This window comes from Carassius carassius, chromosome 7 (assembly GCF_963082965.1).
Source record: "Carassius carassius chromosome 7, fCarCar2.1, whole genome shotgun sequence".
Taxonomy (NCBI): domain Eukaryota; kingdom Metazoa; phylum Chordata; class Actinopteri; order Cypriniformes; family Cyprinidae; genus Carassius; species Carassius carassius.
Genome location: NC_081761.1, coordinates 16,110,208 through 16,126,590, shown reverse-complemented (window position 1 = coordinate 16,126,590; position 16,383 = coordinate 16,110,208). Strand labels below are relative to the sequence as shown.

The window sequence follows — 16,383 nt, the reverse complement described above, 5'->3', positions numbered from 1 at the left end:
AATAAATAAATAAATAATTGTAATACATTGAAATAGCAATTTGAACTGCGATATGATTCTTCAAAACATCACATTTCACTGCTGCTTAGATTTCCAGGTAAAAAAAAAAACAAGCAATTTCTTATGTTTGTGTCCCAGTGATGCTGTCTCACCTGACACCATTTGAGGAGATGTGGTTTACACTACTATTTTCACGAGGTACAGAGTTGTGATTGCTACGTGGACTTGGTGTGGAGAACTCGCTTAGAATGTGCTGAGCTTGATGGAAAGCCATCAGACACACACCAGCAAGAGAGGAACTGCAGAGAGAATGGGTTTTATATTAATGCATCGAATACATTTACACACACAGGGTAACATTTTGTGGGTTTAAGAATGTATATGGACTGCTAACCAGGTGAAGACCAGTGTGATGACCCAGAAGGACTCCTCCCAGCTGGGTCCAGGTACCACCTGAGCACACAGGGGCAGCATGTGGTGAGGAAGAGTCACATTGAGGGTGAAGTGGAAAAGGGAGCCACGTTCTGTCTCCAGGGTCAAGTCTCTGATTACCCACGAAGATGTGAAGTCTGGAGTAAATCTAGGGAGATACACAACAGTTGAGATGAGGAGAAAATAAACGGCTAAGAAAAATAATAAATAAAAGGGCAGAGATATCCCATAGCCAAACTGAACATTAAAACTGATCATTATATTCAATCATATAACAGTATGTTGCTACATACTTTCAATGACTTTAGAGTCTAGAAATAAACAGGCAATAAGAAGGGTAACTAGCATGAAAAAGGGAGCCTAAAATGGGGTTTTAGGGATATGACACATGACACTGTCTTATTAATCAGGCAATTTGGTTCTAAATCATAAATTGACTAATTAATTCTTAAAATATACAAGCATATACAGGTGCATTTCACAAAATAAGAATATTGTGAAAAAGTTCAAAAATGAAAATTGTATATATTCTAGATTCATTACATGTAAACATTTCAAAAATTTTTGTTTGAATTTTGATGATCATTGATGATTACAGCGCTGCTCCTCGCCGCCGGCTTACATCGAAAATGAATGACTTCCAGCCACTTTGACGCTCTCGACGCTGGTGGTTTGAACACAGTTAGAATATTTCCCAAGATCAATCAAAAAAAGGATTTGCAAAACAGAAAAGTTCAAGTTCTTTAAAGTATGTTCATTTCTGCACTCAATACTTGGTTGGGGCTCCTTTAGCATGAACTCCAGCATCAGTGAGGAGTGACATGGAAGCGATCAGCCTGTTATACTGCTGAGGCACTGTTGAGCTTCAGCTCATCTGTATTGTTGGAGCGACTGTTTCTCTTCTTTCTCTTGAAAATATCCCATAGATTCCATATGGGGTTCAGGTCAGGTGAGCTGCCTGGCTAATCAAGCACAGTAATATCATGGTCAGCAAACCACTTAGAAGTGCTTTTGGCACTGTGAGCAGGTGCTAAAGTCCTGCTGGATAAGGAAATTAGCATCTCCATAAAGCTTGTCAGCAGATGAAAGCATAAAGTACTCTAAAATCTCCTGGTAGATGGCTGCATTGACTTTGGACTTGATAAAACACAATGGACCAGCAGACATCACGGCACCCCAAATCATCACTTACTGTGGAAACCACACTGGACTTAAAGCAGCTTGGATTCTGTGCCTCTCCAGTCTTCCTCTAGACTCCAGACCTTGATTTCCAAATTAAATGCAAAATTTACTTTTATCTGAAAAGAGGACTTTGGACCACTGAGCAACAGTCCAGTTTTTTTTCTCCTTCGACAGGTGAAATGCTTCTGAAGTTTTTTCTGATTCAGAAGTGGTTTCAAAGAACAAGATAAATGTATACTGTAGGGATGGTCATTTAATGTAACTCAGATGTAAATACTCTAATATTTTGAGATACTGGATTTTTTGACTTTCATTAGCCGTAAGCTCTAATCATCAAAATGATTTGAAATGTTTTACTTTACATGTAATGAATCTATAATGTATGAAAGTTTCACTTTTTGAAATGTTAAAAAAAAAAAAAAATCACAATATTCTAATTTTTTTAGATGCAACTGTAACAAGATGTTATCACAACACTGCTGTCAATGCATTTGAATGCAGCTAAACAAAGAATATGCCACATGAGGAAGACAATGTTCATTGGGAAAGATCATCAGCCAAGGAGGATTATTTAATACCTAGAGAAACCTATCATTTTGCAAACCAATTCAATGGATTATATATTAATGCAATATTACCAATTAAACTGGTTGCTTGCAAAAAATGTTTAGTTTGTCAGAATACACAGCTATTTTTCTTAAATGGTCGTCAATAGAACGAGATGATGTAGATAAAATATCCCAGCAGGGGCAGGCATTTGAAAACATAGGTAACATGTTAATACCCTAAAGTCACTTGTGAAACATATCCATCATCTCAAAACTCTATCGTATTCAAAAGCAAATGGACGAAATAACATCTGCACTTTGCTTAAAATACTGATATTGAATAGTATGCACAGTAGCGTAAATAACTGAAAATCAGCAGGCACATGCGCTTTCAAATTAACAATCTTAAGACTTACGCAATTGTGATTTCTGAGGACGAGTTGTAGTCCACTCTGAAAGATCCACAGTGTTGCACCTCAAAGCCATAACCTTGACATTTATATCCATTAATGTTCATGGATACTACAGTCAATGGCAACTCGCCTGCATTCTCCACTTTAAAGCTTTTCTGGATGGCAAACAAGGGCTTACTTGATCGTAAACCTGTAAAAAGACAACAAAAAGTATAAAAAATGCAGTAACATTTTGTAATAATAATTTCATTAATAAATCACTAACAAACATTATAATGCTTAAGGGATCGTTAGTTCATATATATTCAAATGTATTAACTAAATGCACACTACAAAAGATTTTAGCAGATGTTATACAATGATTAAAAGCTTTAGTTAATGCACATTTTTGCTGCTATTGAGGTGTGATATGGGTAAGGTTAGGGACAGTTTTGGTAGTATGGGTAGCTTTAAAGGGTTTAAAGGGTCACAACAGACCCGGAAGAGAAGACAATAATGAATTAAGTCATACATTTTTTTTTTTTGGACCAAAATTTATTTTCGATGTTTCAACAAATTCCAACTGACCCTCTGATGTCACATGTACTACTTTGATGATGTTTTATTACCTTTCTGGACATGGACAGTGTACCGTTCACACATTTTCAATGGAGGGACAAAAAGCTCTCGGACTACATCTAAAATATCTTAAACTGTGTTCCGAAGATGAACGGAGGTCTTACGGGTTTGTTATAAACATTTACAAATTATGAAAAGTCTCAACTTTAGATTGGATACTGCCAAAACCTGAACAAATGATTAATAAATGATTTGTAAACATGCATAAATAGGGTGAATTCAGGTCATTTGGGACACATTTAGCCATTGAGATAACTGCTCATAAAAGTACTAATGATTAGTAATCCAATTATTCAACCTTACAAACTGTGATCATGAGTTAAATAAATGTTAACACGAAAAGTTTGTAAAGTGCTTAAAATCACTAAGGTATTTGTTTCCACAACATTTGTTGATGCAAAAAAGAGCAGCAGATAATATAAGAAAATTAAAATTAATGAGCATTCAAAAGTACATTAACAACTGCAAGGTTGTAAGAACTGAAAGTTTAATGACATTTGTAATCATTAACTAATGATCAATTAATCATTAATGTTTTTTAAAGACTTATTTATGAAACTTTTAATCATTGTAAACCATCTGTCAAAATGATTTACATTGAATAACGATCTGTTAATCATTAGGTAATGTTTCGTAAGTTCCTTAGTAAACATTAACAAGCACATTATCTCATATGTGACCCTGGAGCACAAAACCAGTCTTAAGTCGCTGGGGCACATCATTAGCAATAGCCAAAAACAACAACAACAACAAAAAAACATTGTATGGGCCAAAATTATCGATTTTTCTTTTATGACAAAAATCATTAGGATATTAAGTAAAGATCATGTTCCATGAAGATATTTTGTAAATTTCCTACTGTAAATATATCAAAACGTAATTTTTGATTAGTAATATGCATTGCTAAGAATTCATTTGGACAACTTCAAAGGTTATTTCCTCCTATTCTCTTCCTATTATTTTTCTGCACCCTCAAATTCCAGATTTTCAAATAGTTGTATCTCGGCCAAATATTGTCAGATCCTAATAAACCATTCATCACTGAAAAGCTTACGAACAACTGACATTTAAGACTGGTTTTGTGCTCCAAGGTCACATATTTCTAGGTATGTGAATATATATATTAACAAATGTTCTGTTAAGCATTGATTATTGTTAATTATTCATGTATGGCTGTGTAACCATAGTATAATATGGTTTGGAATTTCACAGGCTAAAGATATGTGAATTTTTTGTTAAAATTATTAAAATATTAACTTAAAATCTCAAAGGGTACGTCAAATAAGTATTTTTGTATTTCAATAATAATTTTGTATTTCAATATGTAATTCAATGTTACTGAAATTACAGAATTCAATAAGAACAATTCATTTAAGAACAATCTCTACTTCTACCACCACTAGAGTTTTTTTCAACAAACTCTTGGAGATGACAGGAGAAGCTCAGCTCACCATCTCTGCACTCCATGAGGGTTGACTGGGGCACATTGAAGCGCAGTGAGGCTGCAGGCCCTGGAAGCTTCCCTCCTACTCTCAGCAGCTCCTTTGCCCCAAACCCTTTAACCAGAACCATGTCAAACACGGTAAGGTTGTTCCTGTTAACAAACAGATAGAGCCACAATTACCTTTGGCAAACAACTAGTACAGAAACTCATAGCAACACTGAGAAAACAACAACCACCACAACAAGGAAAGCCGCGGTCAGTAGTGTAATGTACTGTAACTACTCGCACAAACGTCACTTTTACAAAGTTCCTATTATAAATTCTGATGACATTTCCTATAGTATGTGTTTACTGGATGGGGATCACTAACACTCAGACCAAATTGTGAACCATTTTATGAAATCTTTGAATAAATATTTCCTGATAATAATTAAATAGCACAATGATATGTTAAAATCTCAGTTAAAACTCATTTGGGCAGAGCAGTACCTGATGAGAAGCAGTGAGGTAACATGCTTGTGTTCTGTGGGTTGGTACGCCACAGAAACCGTCCTCGACTCCCACGGCTGGAGGAGGAATCTCAACACACTTGCTCTCTCACTTTCCTGTTTGCAAAAACATGAGTTCACTATAACCAGAGTTAACAGAAGACACATTAACTACCCAAGATATACTCAATGTACTTAAAAAAATAAATAAAAAATACATTAAAAAAACTAGATCATGACCTCACCTTGTGATTAGAAGCCAATAGAAGAAACTCTGTTGTAGTGATATTCACAGACAGTGGGCTAATATTAAACCTAGAAACAGACATATACATAATATTAATTCTGATGTTGTTGCTCATTGACAGTGTTGTTATTGCTAAAAAAAAAAAAAGAAATGCCTTGGGAACTAATGGAAACAAAACAAGCTGAAGTACTAAAATGACTGAAACTGAAATAAAATTTGTGTGTAAACATGTCTTATTTACATGTAGACTCATAGGAGATGTTTATCCTTTACTAGACATTCAATTACATTCAATTACATTACTTTACTAGACATTCAATACAGTTTATATTTTATTTTGTAATTAAGTTTTTTGGCAGAACAGAATTTAGGCCATGTGAGTGTGTGTTTACAGTATGTATGTACCATTTGGTCAATATGTCAAGGGCTTCAAGCGGATCTGGATATGAGGAGAGGGTTCGGATCTCCACAGACACCACTGAACCCGTCGGGTTTTTCAGAGTGAAATTCTTCACCTGGATTAGTGATTTACATTAATAGTTCAAACAATGATGAAAATTCTAAAGATGCTCTTTTTGTTATTTTTTTTAGTGATTTGCCTACCTTACTGTCATTGACAGGTGTGGCCCTAAAGTCCAGGGGTGAAGAGTGGTTTACTGGAAGTCTGGGCCAGCTAAATAAAACACACACACACACACACACACACACACACACACATACACATACACGACAAAAAAGATGAATGGATGTTCATATGTTTAAACAGCATTCAAAATGAGTAGCCTACTTCTCCCCACGTTTACCTGCAAGAGAGCTCTTTGCTACAGTGCCAGCGGTTACAGAGTGAAGAGGCCAGACTGCTGTCCACTCTCCAGAGAGAGGAGGAGGATTCTGGGAGAAGGGACTGCTGCCACTCAACACGTCCTGCAAGTTCATACACACAAAAAGTCCAGGGTTATGATAAGTGACTACAACAGAGCTACTAGGAGCCTCAAGATGACTTTAAAATGATTTAAAATGAGGCAAAACAAGCAATAAAATATGCTGAAACAACTATAAATTAAATATTTATTTTTTTTATTTACTGTCTCACAGGGTTATTATAGAAAAGTAAAACAAACTAAAACCATTAAAAAAATTGTTACTTGAAATAAATGTTCACTAAAAAATTAAAAATGTAATGAGAAATGTAAACTTAATTGATTTCATCTAGTTCAAGGCAGCATGTCTAATTATGTAGTTTAACTACATGTACTATAATACTAAAACTATATATACAATAGACTATATACTATAAATACTTTATTTAAAGGTCCAATTCTTGCGGTTTACAAACCATTAACTACGACTCAAACTCCTTATTTGCTGCTCATTAGTGGTTAGTAAAACAGTTAAGATTAGGTATTGGGTAAAATTAGGAATATGTGCTTTATAAGTACTAATAAACAGCCAACATGTTAATAATAGGCATGCTAATAAGCAACTAGTTAATACTGAGAATTGGTCTGTAATCTAAAGTCTTACAAAAAATGTAAAAATAAAAGCTGTACAGACATTAAAGAAAAAACAAAAAGATAAAAATACAAATTATAAAATACAAAACAAAAAAAATAATTCCTAGGAAAAACTTAGTCATGAAAGTTAAAAAATTATTCCAATGCCATGGACATTTCTATAATTAAAATACATTTTACTATTTACGGCAAGCTCTGAAATCATTTATTGGGTAGAAGTCACAATGGACTGGAAGAGTAAATTCACTGGGTAAAAATTGTGGGAATCTTGAAGAACATTGTGAAATGTAATCATTTTGATTAATTAAGGCTTTTTTTTCCACATTTACAGAAACTAATTTAAAACAAGTTCAAGACAACCTTTGAATATTGTTTAGGACAATGGTGAAACTTGGAGTCAAAAAGGTTGAGATCCACTGGTCTAGAAAAAACACATGTGTTTCCAGGAGTGTTTGTCTCACCTGCTCTGGACAAACGGAGAGGACAGATCCGTTCACACTCCTCGGAAGACTCGAACATAACACCTCCCTGCTGAGGAAAGAAAGTGATCATTCAGACAAAAACTAGCAAAGCCTGGTTATTAATAGAACCCAAAGTAAGCAAATAAATTACTGTCTATGTGTTCTCTTTTCAACGCATTCTGTCTATGCAGAAGAGAATGATTTTAATCCATCGTCAGGTTTCCATCAACACAACAAGAGGATTATCTCTTATTTAAGAGTTTTCATGCTAATGTTGTCAAGCTTTACCTTTGAGGCAGAAGAATATGTTTGGAGATGAAGTTCCATTGGAACCCCTACATTGGTTGTCAGGGTAACTGTGGTTGTGAGGTTTGTGGGTAAAGATTTGCTGAGCAGTTGAAGAGACAGAAGCTTCCAGCTACCAGGGCTCACCTCCAGGGACTTTGTCAAATTTACAACCTATAATTTGGGAAAATGTACATCTTAGTAAAGCTGTAAAAACGGTATAGCTCGGACTACAATAGGCTACTATTTTTGTGAATTGTACTATTGTATGCTATTTAATGCAATTATATTATTTCATTTTTTAATGTATTTTAAGTACTACGTTGACTAAGTAAAAAAACAACAATAATAATAATTAAAATAGAGTCACTAACCCACCAACTACTCATTACCACAATATGGTCAATGGACATTCAAGTTTGATAATCATCACCTTAAAGAGTTTATGCTGTGAAAAGGAGATGTTAGTGATTCTGAAGGTGATGGGGAAGGGGATGGACAGCCAGAGCTCAACATGCTCTGAGCCGCTCTGCTTTTGTCTGAGCTGAAATAAAGAACTCAGCTCAGAGCTGGAGCATCTGAAACAGAGAGGACCACCTTGGTAAAAACAAGGCTAAAAATTTAGTAGAACTGCATCAAAAATCATAAACACAGCATTTACTAGGTTACGAGGTTTATCCTACATATAAAGAGTTGAAGTACACTACCATTCACATACACAAGTTTATGTGCAAGACAAAAAAATATGTATATTTATGCATTTATTTATATGCATTATTTGATATTGCATTATATATGCATTATTTTGATTAAAACAGCAATATTGTGAAATATTAAAAATTTTAAATATATGTTTTCCATTTTAATATATTTTTACAAAAAAATTACTTTTGTGATGGCAAATCGGAATTTTCAGGATTTTTCCAATATGCACTGATTTAAAACATCCTTACTTATTGCGAATTAACTATCCTTACAAAAAAACCAAAAAAAAAAACCTATTGACCTCAATTTTGAACGGGTTATACATTTATGCAATTAATGATCCCATATTTAAAACTCTCATAACAATGTTTTACTTTTCGTTTTTTATGTAACATTTGAAAAATTATATTTTTGGCCTATTGTACATTTGCTGTCCAATGATTTAAATTGATTTAAAAACAGATCAAGTTAATGACAAAAGCATCAAGGTAATTTGCAGTAAATAACACAGAAATCATTACCTGTGTGTGCCTTCCAGCAGTGGATATAAATTCACTGATCTGTTTGCTAAAATCTGCAGGCCAATCTGACTTGGACACCTTTTACTTTTAGCTGACAAAGAGCCTATAAACAAAAATGTGAAAGACAATGGAATAAACACGGCTAACATCACAGCAGTACAGTGTGAACAATCAGAATACACATGAGAACTTGAGGCTACTGACGTCTACAGAAGAGTGAAGCCACTTGAGTGAAATTAGTAGCGGAAGGCTTGAGTAGCACTTCAGTGAGTTCCACACTGCTGTCTGTCCTTGACAAGAGCTGGATCTCCTTAAAAAGACACAAGACATGTCATGCAGCATGATCCACATGTTTATAAATCATATCAGTTTACATGCATAATTAACCTCATTAGGACCTGTGCTGTCCTGTGTGCACATACCTTAACAAAGAGCTTTTTATCCCCTGAGTTCAACATGAACACTCCTATTCTGGGATCTGCTGGAATAAAAAATACATAATTATGAAATTTATAAATGGGTCCATACTACACATAACTTGGCAAGAAAAGAATGCACAATAGGAAAGCCACAAGGTGGTGCTATGATACTAGGGAAAGTTATCTGTTGGGCGTTGGTGGACGAGCAACAAATCCAGGTAGGTGTAACTCATGAACTAGGAAGTCATGGTTCCCTTCGGTCTCATTATCTGTGTTTACAGTTTAGCCCAGGACATTTCAGAGTTAATTCACTAAAATCATTCACCAATCGTTCTGTAATTTCATACTAAACTATATTTATGCATGCCTGAGTGATGAAGCAATTATGCATCAGATAAAAGGAGCATCTTATCAGAGTAAAAACATTTCCATAAGGAAGTGAAATAGAGTCTATGCTCATTATCTTAGTGTTTCTAAGTTCAAGTAGGTTGATGGTTTTGAAAGCAGAGGTGAAATCTATGACAAGGTGTCTTCAGGTAATATCATTATTTACAAATGTCTGTGGTACAGATGAAATTACTGACTCAGTAGATCATTCGAATGCTGAAAATTAATGCAGACTCAAGGTGCTTTGAGTCATGGAATGTGCATTCATTTTCATTGGCATGTTACTGAAACTAAACTAAAATGCGTATTTCCAGTGTTCATTACAATAATGAAACAGACATAAGTGCATGTAGCAAATTCAAATGTAGTAGAGTTTAATATGTACACAAACATTAAAAAGTTTAAATGTTTGAATGGATATGATAAAAAAATATATATATATATTTCTTCTTAATCTTAATGCTGAAAACACTTGCGGTGATTCATATTTTGTGAAATCTATTTTCCAGGATTCTTTAATGAACAAAGTTCAAAAGAACAGCGTTTATATGAAGTTAAACTATTTTGCAACATTATAATTGCCTTTACTGTCACTTTTGATCAATTTATTTCATCCTTGCTGAAAATGTTTTTTTTTTAATCTGATTTAATTCACTGCAGATTTAGTTCTAAAAGAATGAATTTCAAAAACAAATTGATTTGGGTAAAGTCTAAACAAAAACCCGTTTGCTTTTGCATATCTCTCTTGCTCAACTGTTGTTTGTTTACAATGAACCTGTTGCATTAGGTAACCAAATATATAGTTACATAGAGAATGATATGTTTGTGCTTTCTCTTAAAAAGAAAAAAAAATGTTGTGATTCTGAGGCTATTTATATGTTATGACATTTTTACATCACTAGGATGCATTATGATCTCGCTTATGGCCCAATGAACCCATGAGTACAATCCAGGAGTCCAAACTAAAACTGGAAACGTGTTAAAACAGAATCATGCCAATCTCACACGGGGAGTGTGAAAACACGATGGACACAAAGGCTATGCAACAAACTGCCCAGTGACAACACAAATTCGTTCAAACCGAAAATAGCTTTTGGTGTGTGTAGTATGAGAATCACAGCAAAAGATAAACGAACGCTGATTAAGGTCAAAATACAGTTAAGGTTCACCGGGAAAAATAAATAAAAGACAATAAATAAAGCTAGCTAAACGCTTACAAAAACAATGCTAGGATATGAATCAAAAAATCATGTCAAGCATTCATTTTATCTGCAGCAGAAAACAAAGGAGTTTATAATCTAAAAGTGTAAAAAGAGTAAGATGTGTAAAAATCTGGATTAAAGTAGAAATGGACATACAGACAGCATCTTCTGGTGGTGGAAGGACTAGCAGGACCACAATATTCTCTAGCACATAAGGCTTGTGTTTGTCCCAGTGGGTCGGCCTTTCCCCTCTTTCAGAAAGACTGATCTGAAGTGCAATTCTGCCTTCCTCGGATACTAAACACCAACCCTGTGAGGAAAGAGAGAGAAACGTAAAGACACATATTTCATCAACACGCTAGACACCCGTCAACATAAATCACAGGAATGCCAAGCGTTCCAACTAAAAAAGACATGCCACATCCCAATATTCAATCACCATCAAATAACCTGTAAATCAATGCAACTAAAGTTGTCTCCTCTCTAGATGATTATATGTGTAAGCTTAATTTGAAAAGAATTAGATGTTGGTGTGCATGGTCTCTTGAGTGGATAGGTGTTAACAGCACCATCAACTCTCTACTGAGCTATTAGCAGTCTTCCAACATGACGCTCCAAGACTTTCCAACAAGGACTAACTGGAAGGAGACCTTTAAAAGGGAGCTGTACACTTAAGGAGGCTTTTCCTTCATGCATTGGCACCTATAATGACATGGAGACACAATCTAAAGACGTTGTTTCTATGAACAATACAGTTATGCTAAACAGTAAATGGATTGGACATGAGCTTTCATTACTCTCAGTTTTATTAACAAGGGATCTGGTAAGACACGCATCTGAGTCAATCAGTTTAATAGGGAGAAAACAATAAAAGATGCAAATAAATAAGCTGTTTTTCCACTAGCTACAGGATCTCCTGCATTTCTACTGACATGAGGAAGTAGCTGTAGTTCCTTTTAGGCAGAAATATAAGTAGTAGAGTCATTTCTCAAAGCCTGTTCACACAAGCATGAATGTCTGTTATGAAAATTTGGCACATATTTTATTATGCTTTTTGCATGTTCATAAAAAACAGGCTGCAGGAAAATGTAAATACACTCTCTGAGGTGACACTTGTAGAAAAGCAGAAATATGCCAGATTTCCGGGATATTAGTCTTTGTGCGAACAGGCTTTAAAACACTTCCTGAAACTGAGATTACATCTTACCTGGGGCTGATTGTAGAACATTTTCGGTAAACTGCAATCAAGCACCAGACCTAAAATTGTTATATTAGAAGCATCTTCCTGCAGGAGCAAAAGAGAAAGACCATTTAAATTCATTAGTAAAGAAGCTCTTTTCAGACCAAATTAAATGATCACAACAATACATATAATTTACATAATTAAGCAGACACTTTCATCTGCAGCAACTTCATATTATTATAACAATATATAATACAACACAAAAAAGCCTGATTTCAATAGTATGCAAAGAAAGTACTCTAACGATTCCAAGGCAGCAAATGCATCTACAGAGGCCCAGTGCAGCTTTTTTGTTCATTTTTTATGTGTTCTCGATTAAAGATGGTAACTTTCAGTTCCTCTACCTCTTCAGGCAACATAAATAATTCAATACATTCAAAACCACATTCGCTAACATGGGCCCCTTTATAAAGCAGCCAGTCATCTCCATCCACAGAAGTGAACTTCTGAATTTAAACTCTAAAACTTGTGGCTAGCCAAGATTTTTGCACAGATTATTTCAATAAATGTTCTTAAATGAAGTGATCTAAATGTGGGATGTGTATGTGCCTGCATGTGTGAACAATAAAGTCGGGAAGTCTTGGCCTAATGGTTAGAGAGTTTGACCTACTAACCCTAGGATTGTTGCTTCAAGTCTCGGGCAGACAATACCAGCTACATTTTTCTAAAGGTCATAGGCCATAATGACTATAATGTTATATTAAAATGTTCATGTTGAAAAATTTGGGATGCACTAGACTACCTGCAGCAAATATGCCCAATGAAAATGAACGCACTTTAGATGATATGATGACTAGTTGCCTATAAGTATTGTTATGGTGCAAAAAGTCAAACTTAAGAGGCATGTCATCAATAACCTTTAATGGAATGTAAATGTACATCCAAGCTTAGCTGCAGGAATCTGCGAGGGCAATGGACAAGAACATTGGTGCAGGCTAAGAAACAATTACCCTTGTGTGGTTGTCTATATACAATAAACATTACAGTGCTGTCAAAATAAAAAAAAAATAAAAATTAAAAATAACTCATAATCCTGATACCTTCTAGATCGACAGCTTCCTGTATTTGGTACATACGTCTGCTATATCCAGTGTGTGTGGGGGGGGGGGGGGGGGGGGGGGGGCGAATTACAAAGTTGGTATAGCTACTTATCACAGCATTGTCAAATCGCGTCGTCAATCGCAAACAATATTTTATTAAAACATGTCGCTACCGAACTACCTACAGTAGCTTAATTTGTGGAGGATGAAGAGAAAGCACCCATTTGGTAAATGAGCCAGTGAGAAAATGATAACTTTTAAGTAGGGTCCAGTGCCTTTTCAATACTTTTAAAATGGTACCGGCGCCTAAACTGATACTTAAAAAAAAAAAAAAGAACCACAAAAAAAAAACTATGGATAATAAAAGAACATTACAAATATTTAAAATAAATCCATAGCTTTCACCTTGGATGCTCTCATTTCCCAAGTTGTGCTTCCCTTACTCTAAGGCTAATAAATGTATTTCACAATCTGGGTCATTATTTAATACAAAACCACACATAATGTTTCTACTGTATCTCTGTCACTCACTCTGATATTTAGTTAAGATGAGTGCTGTCTGTCACTGTCTTTAATCAGTTCTGTGAATTACTGTATGCTCATTCTTTATAAAGTAGCAACAATGTCGTTTTTAAAATACAGTACTGTGCAAAAGTCTTAGGCACGTTAGTATTTTCACCCCAAAAAAGGGTTTTAAGCCAGTTATTTATATCTTTTGCTATAGTGTGTCAGTGGGAAATATCAGTTTGCCATTAATTTTTATAATAATCTAGTGCGATTTTGAATGCACAAGCAGTCTGACAACGGCAAAATAAATGTTTGGAAATGTAAACTGTTATTTTACACTGACACACTACAGCAAAATATATAAATAACTGTCCGGACACCATTCTTTTAAGTAAAAATACTAACGTGACTAAGACTTTTGCACAGTATTGTATGTATAAAGTACGTATGATTAAATTAAGTATATTTAAATAAGTGTGTAAGTGTAAGTAAGTATGTGTTCGTTCATATGTGTTAAGGGCTAGACTGTCGCTGGTGAAACGTGTTTAGTGATGAGCGGTGACAAGTGAAAACTTTACAGTAGATGAGAAACCGAAGGTCCCTCGTGACCTTTTGTAAACTATTTATGACAAAGAACTGCACAGATACGGATATTCTAACAATCTATCGATAAACACACACCTTGTATCCTCTGTCTCTGTTTGAGCTCATGCTGCTCCGCCGCGGTCTGCGGTTTGAAGAGCGCGCTGAAAGACGAGGAGGAGACCGGTCTGACGCCAGTTTCATATGAAATTTAAGGGGACTGACTCTGAGGCGATCGGATACCGGTTCCATACCCAACCCTACTTTTAAGAAATATATTTTTTGATAAACGAACCCAAAACTGGCTATGTCCTTGCTGGAGTGTGATGTGATTTGTGTCATGTGCAGGTGCGATGGATCGCGTACAAACCAATAGGGTGTCGGAATGGTACATGTTTATACTTCTCATCCAACCACAATCAAATTCACTCCATCCGGATGCCGCGATTTATCTGGATAGGTTTTTTTTTTTTTGAATGATGACAAGCTGGAATTAGTGATGGGAAGTTCAATTCTTTTCCGCGAACCGGTTCTTTCGGACGGTTCGATTCAATAAACCGGTTGAAAAAAACGGTTCACCGGTTCTTTTACGCTCGACGTAATGACGTCATTGGCGATGACGTAATGGCGTCACGTCTATCAAACATTCAAATATATAAAGTCAGTAATCATTACTTTAGTCAGTTAAAAACCTCATAATCATGAAAAGTTTACAATTAAGTTTTCCAACAACGCACCCAAATACAGTAACAGCAATAATGTGCATATGAGGATTTAAGTCTTGAAGATATAAAGTAAATAAATTAGGTGTCATCAGCGCAGAAACCACTATACATAAACCATTGCGATGTATTTGTTATTAAATGAACTTACGTTTCGCCAGATTGCCCCTTCATTCAAGCCCTCGGTTTACCCGCGCTCATAACATTAGCACAGAATCAGTTCAGAATCAAATACCAAAACAATCAGTTCGGTTCAGACGCGCTGTGAGTCAGTCGGCTTCACGCTGAATCACGCATGCGCAGTATCATCAGCTCCTCTGTTCTCAAAACGGACACGTCCGAAAGAAACGGTTTTGGTTCAGTGTACTGATGATCCGAAAACCAATGCAACCGGTTCTTGACTCGAGAACGAGAATCACTCTACCCGGCACGTGCTGCAGTTCAGTATAATCAGCGGCTCTACTCGTGTTCATGTTCTGTTTACTACAAACTCAATTTGTGAATGTGTCATCATTAACTATAAATACAGTACACATATTTCATAAATCATCCCTTATTCCAATTAAACAGAGTCTTTAGAGTTCTTAATTATTGTCCAACTTCCCTGAAACCCCCTCTGGCCTATTCATAATCTACAATATACAGATTAGAAACATTCATCTTAAAAAAAAAAAAAAAAATAATAATAATAAAAATGTATATAGATCTTTTATCACACTTTCCGAAATACTTTACACGCATGCGCAGTAGCATCAGTTCATCGGTTCTCAAATCGGACGCGTCCGAAAGAAACGGTTTTCGTTCAGTGTACTGGTGATCCGAAAACCGATACAACCGGTTCTTGACTCGAGAACGAGAATCAGCTCATCGGTTCTCAAATCGGACGCGTCCGACAGAAACGATTCTAAGTTCAGTGTACTGGTGATCCGAAAACTGATGCAACCGGCTCTTGACTCGAGAACGAGAACTGCTCCAGCAGTGGGCGTGTTCGTTCGTTATCTGGCTCGGCTCGGTGTTCATCTTGATCTTCAGCTCGGTCTACACAGCAGTTCAGTCAGTGTACTGTTTGAGTAAATTAATTACTCCGGGATATTGGTTTATTCTGACTCAGAGGGAGTGTCAGTCACGTTAAAAAAGTTAACATCTTAAGTAATTTGTGGATTAATGCTTATTGGAGACGTGAACCGTTTCAAACGATTCAGTTCGATTTGGTGAACTGGTTCAACCGGTTCACTAAGAAGAGCCGGTTAAATTGAACGATTCGTTCACGAATCGGCCATCACTAGCTGGAATGAAACCAACCCGAAATGAAATAGCAGTAACGAAGCTATTTTTAAAATGTAAGAAGTAGAAAGTACAGATACTTGCGTGAAAATGTAAGGAGTAGAAGTAAAAAGTCGGCTAAAAAATAATTATAGTATAG

At 35.6% G+C, this 16,383-nt stretch overlaps 1 protein-coding gene across 4 annotated transcripts in view; it reads right to left on the bottom strand.

Annotated features, from left to right (window-relative positions):
* Positions 1 to 16,383, bottom strand: part of tmem131l (transmembrane 131 like) — a 67,626-nt gene that overhangs the window by 6,494 nt on the left and 44,749 nt on the right. For 2 of the 4 annotated variants that reach the window (XM_059554029.1, XM_059554026.1), the window contains exons 8-24: positions 12,074 to 12,151; positions 11,023 to 11,176; positions 9,281 to 9,339; positions 9,063 to 9,168; positions 8,859 to 8,961; positions 8,066 to 8,210; positions 7,636 to 7,806; positions 7,348 to 7,417; positions 6,176 to 6,296; positions 5,976 to 6,045; positions 5,778 to 5,887; positions 5,371 to 5,440; positions 5,127 to 5,242; positions 4,645 to 4,787; positions 2,579 to 2,765; positions 395 to 580; positions 153 to 299 (exon numbers count right to left, since the gene is read on the bottom strand). In XM_059554029.1, coding sequence (XP_059410012.1) covers positions 153 to 299; positions 395 to 580; positions 2,579 to 2,765; positions 4,645 to 4,787; positions 5,127 to 5,242; positions 5,371 to 5,440; positions 5,778 to 5,887; positions 5,976 to 6,045; positions 6,176 to 6,296; positions 7,348 to 7,417; positions 7,636 to 7,806; positions 8,066 to 8,210; positions 8,859 to 8,961; positions 9,063 to 9,168; positions 9,281 to 9,339; positions 11,023 to 11,176; positions 12,074 to 12,151 — 2,036 coding nt within the window. The remainder of the gene's footprint in view (positions 1 to 152; positions 300 to 394; positions 581 to 2,578; positions 2,766 to 4,644; positions 4,788 to 5,126; positions 5,243 to 5,370; positions 5,441 to 5,777; positions 5,888 to 5,975; positions 6,046 to 6,175; positions 6,297 to 7,347; positions 7,418 to 7,635; positions 7,807 to 8,065; positions 8,211 to 8,858; positions 8,962 to 9,062; positions 9,169 to 9,280; positions 9,340 to 11,022; positions 11,177 to 12,073; positions 12,152 to 16,383) is intronic. The other 2 variants (XM_059554028.1, XM_059554027.1) reach the window with 2 other exon arrangements.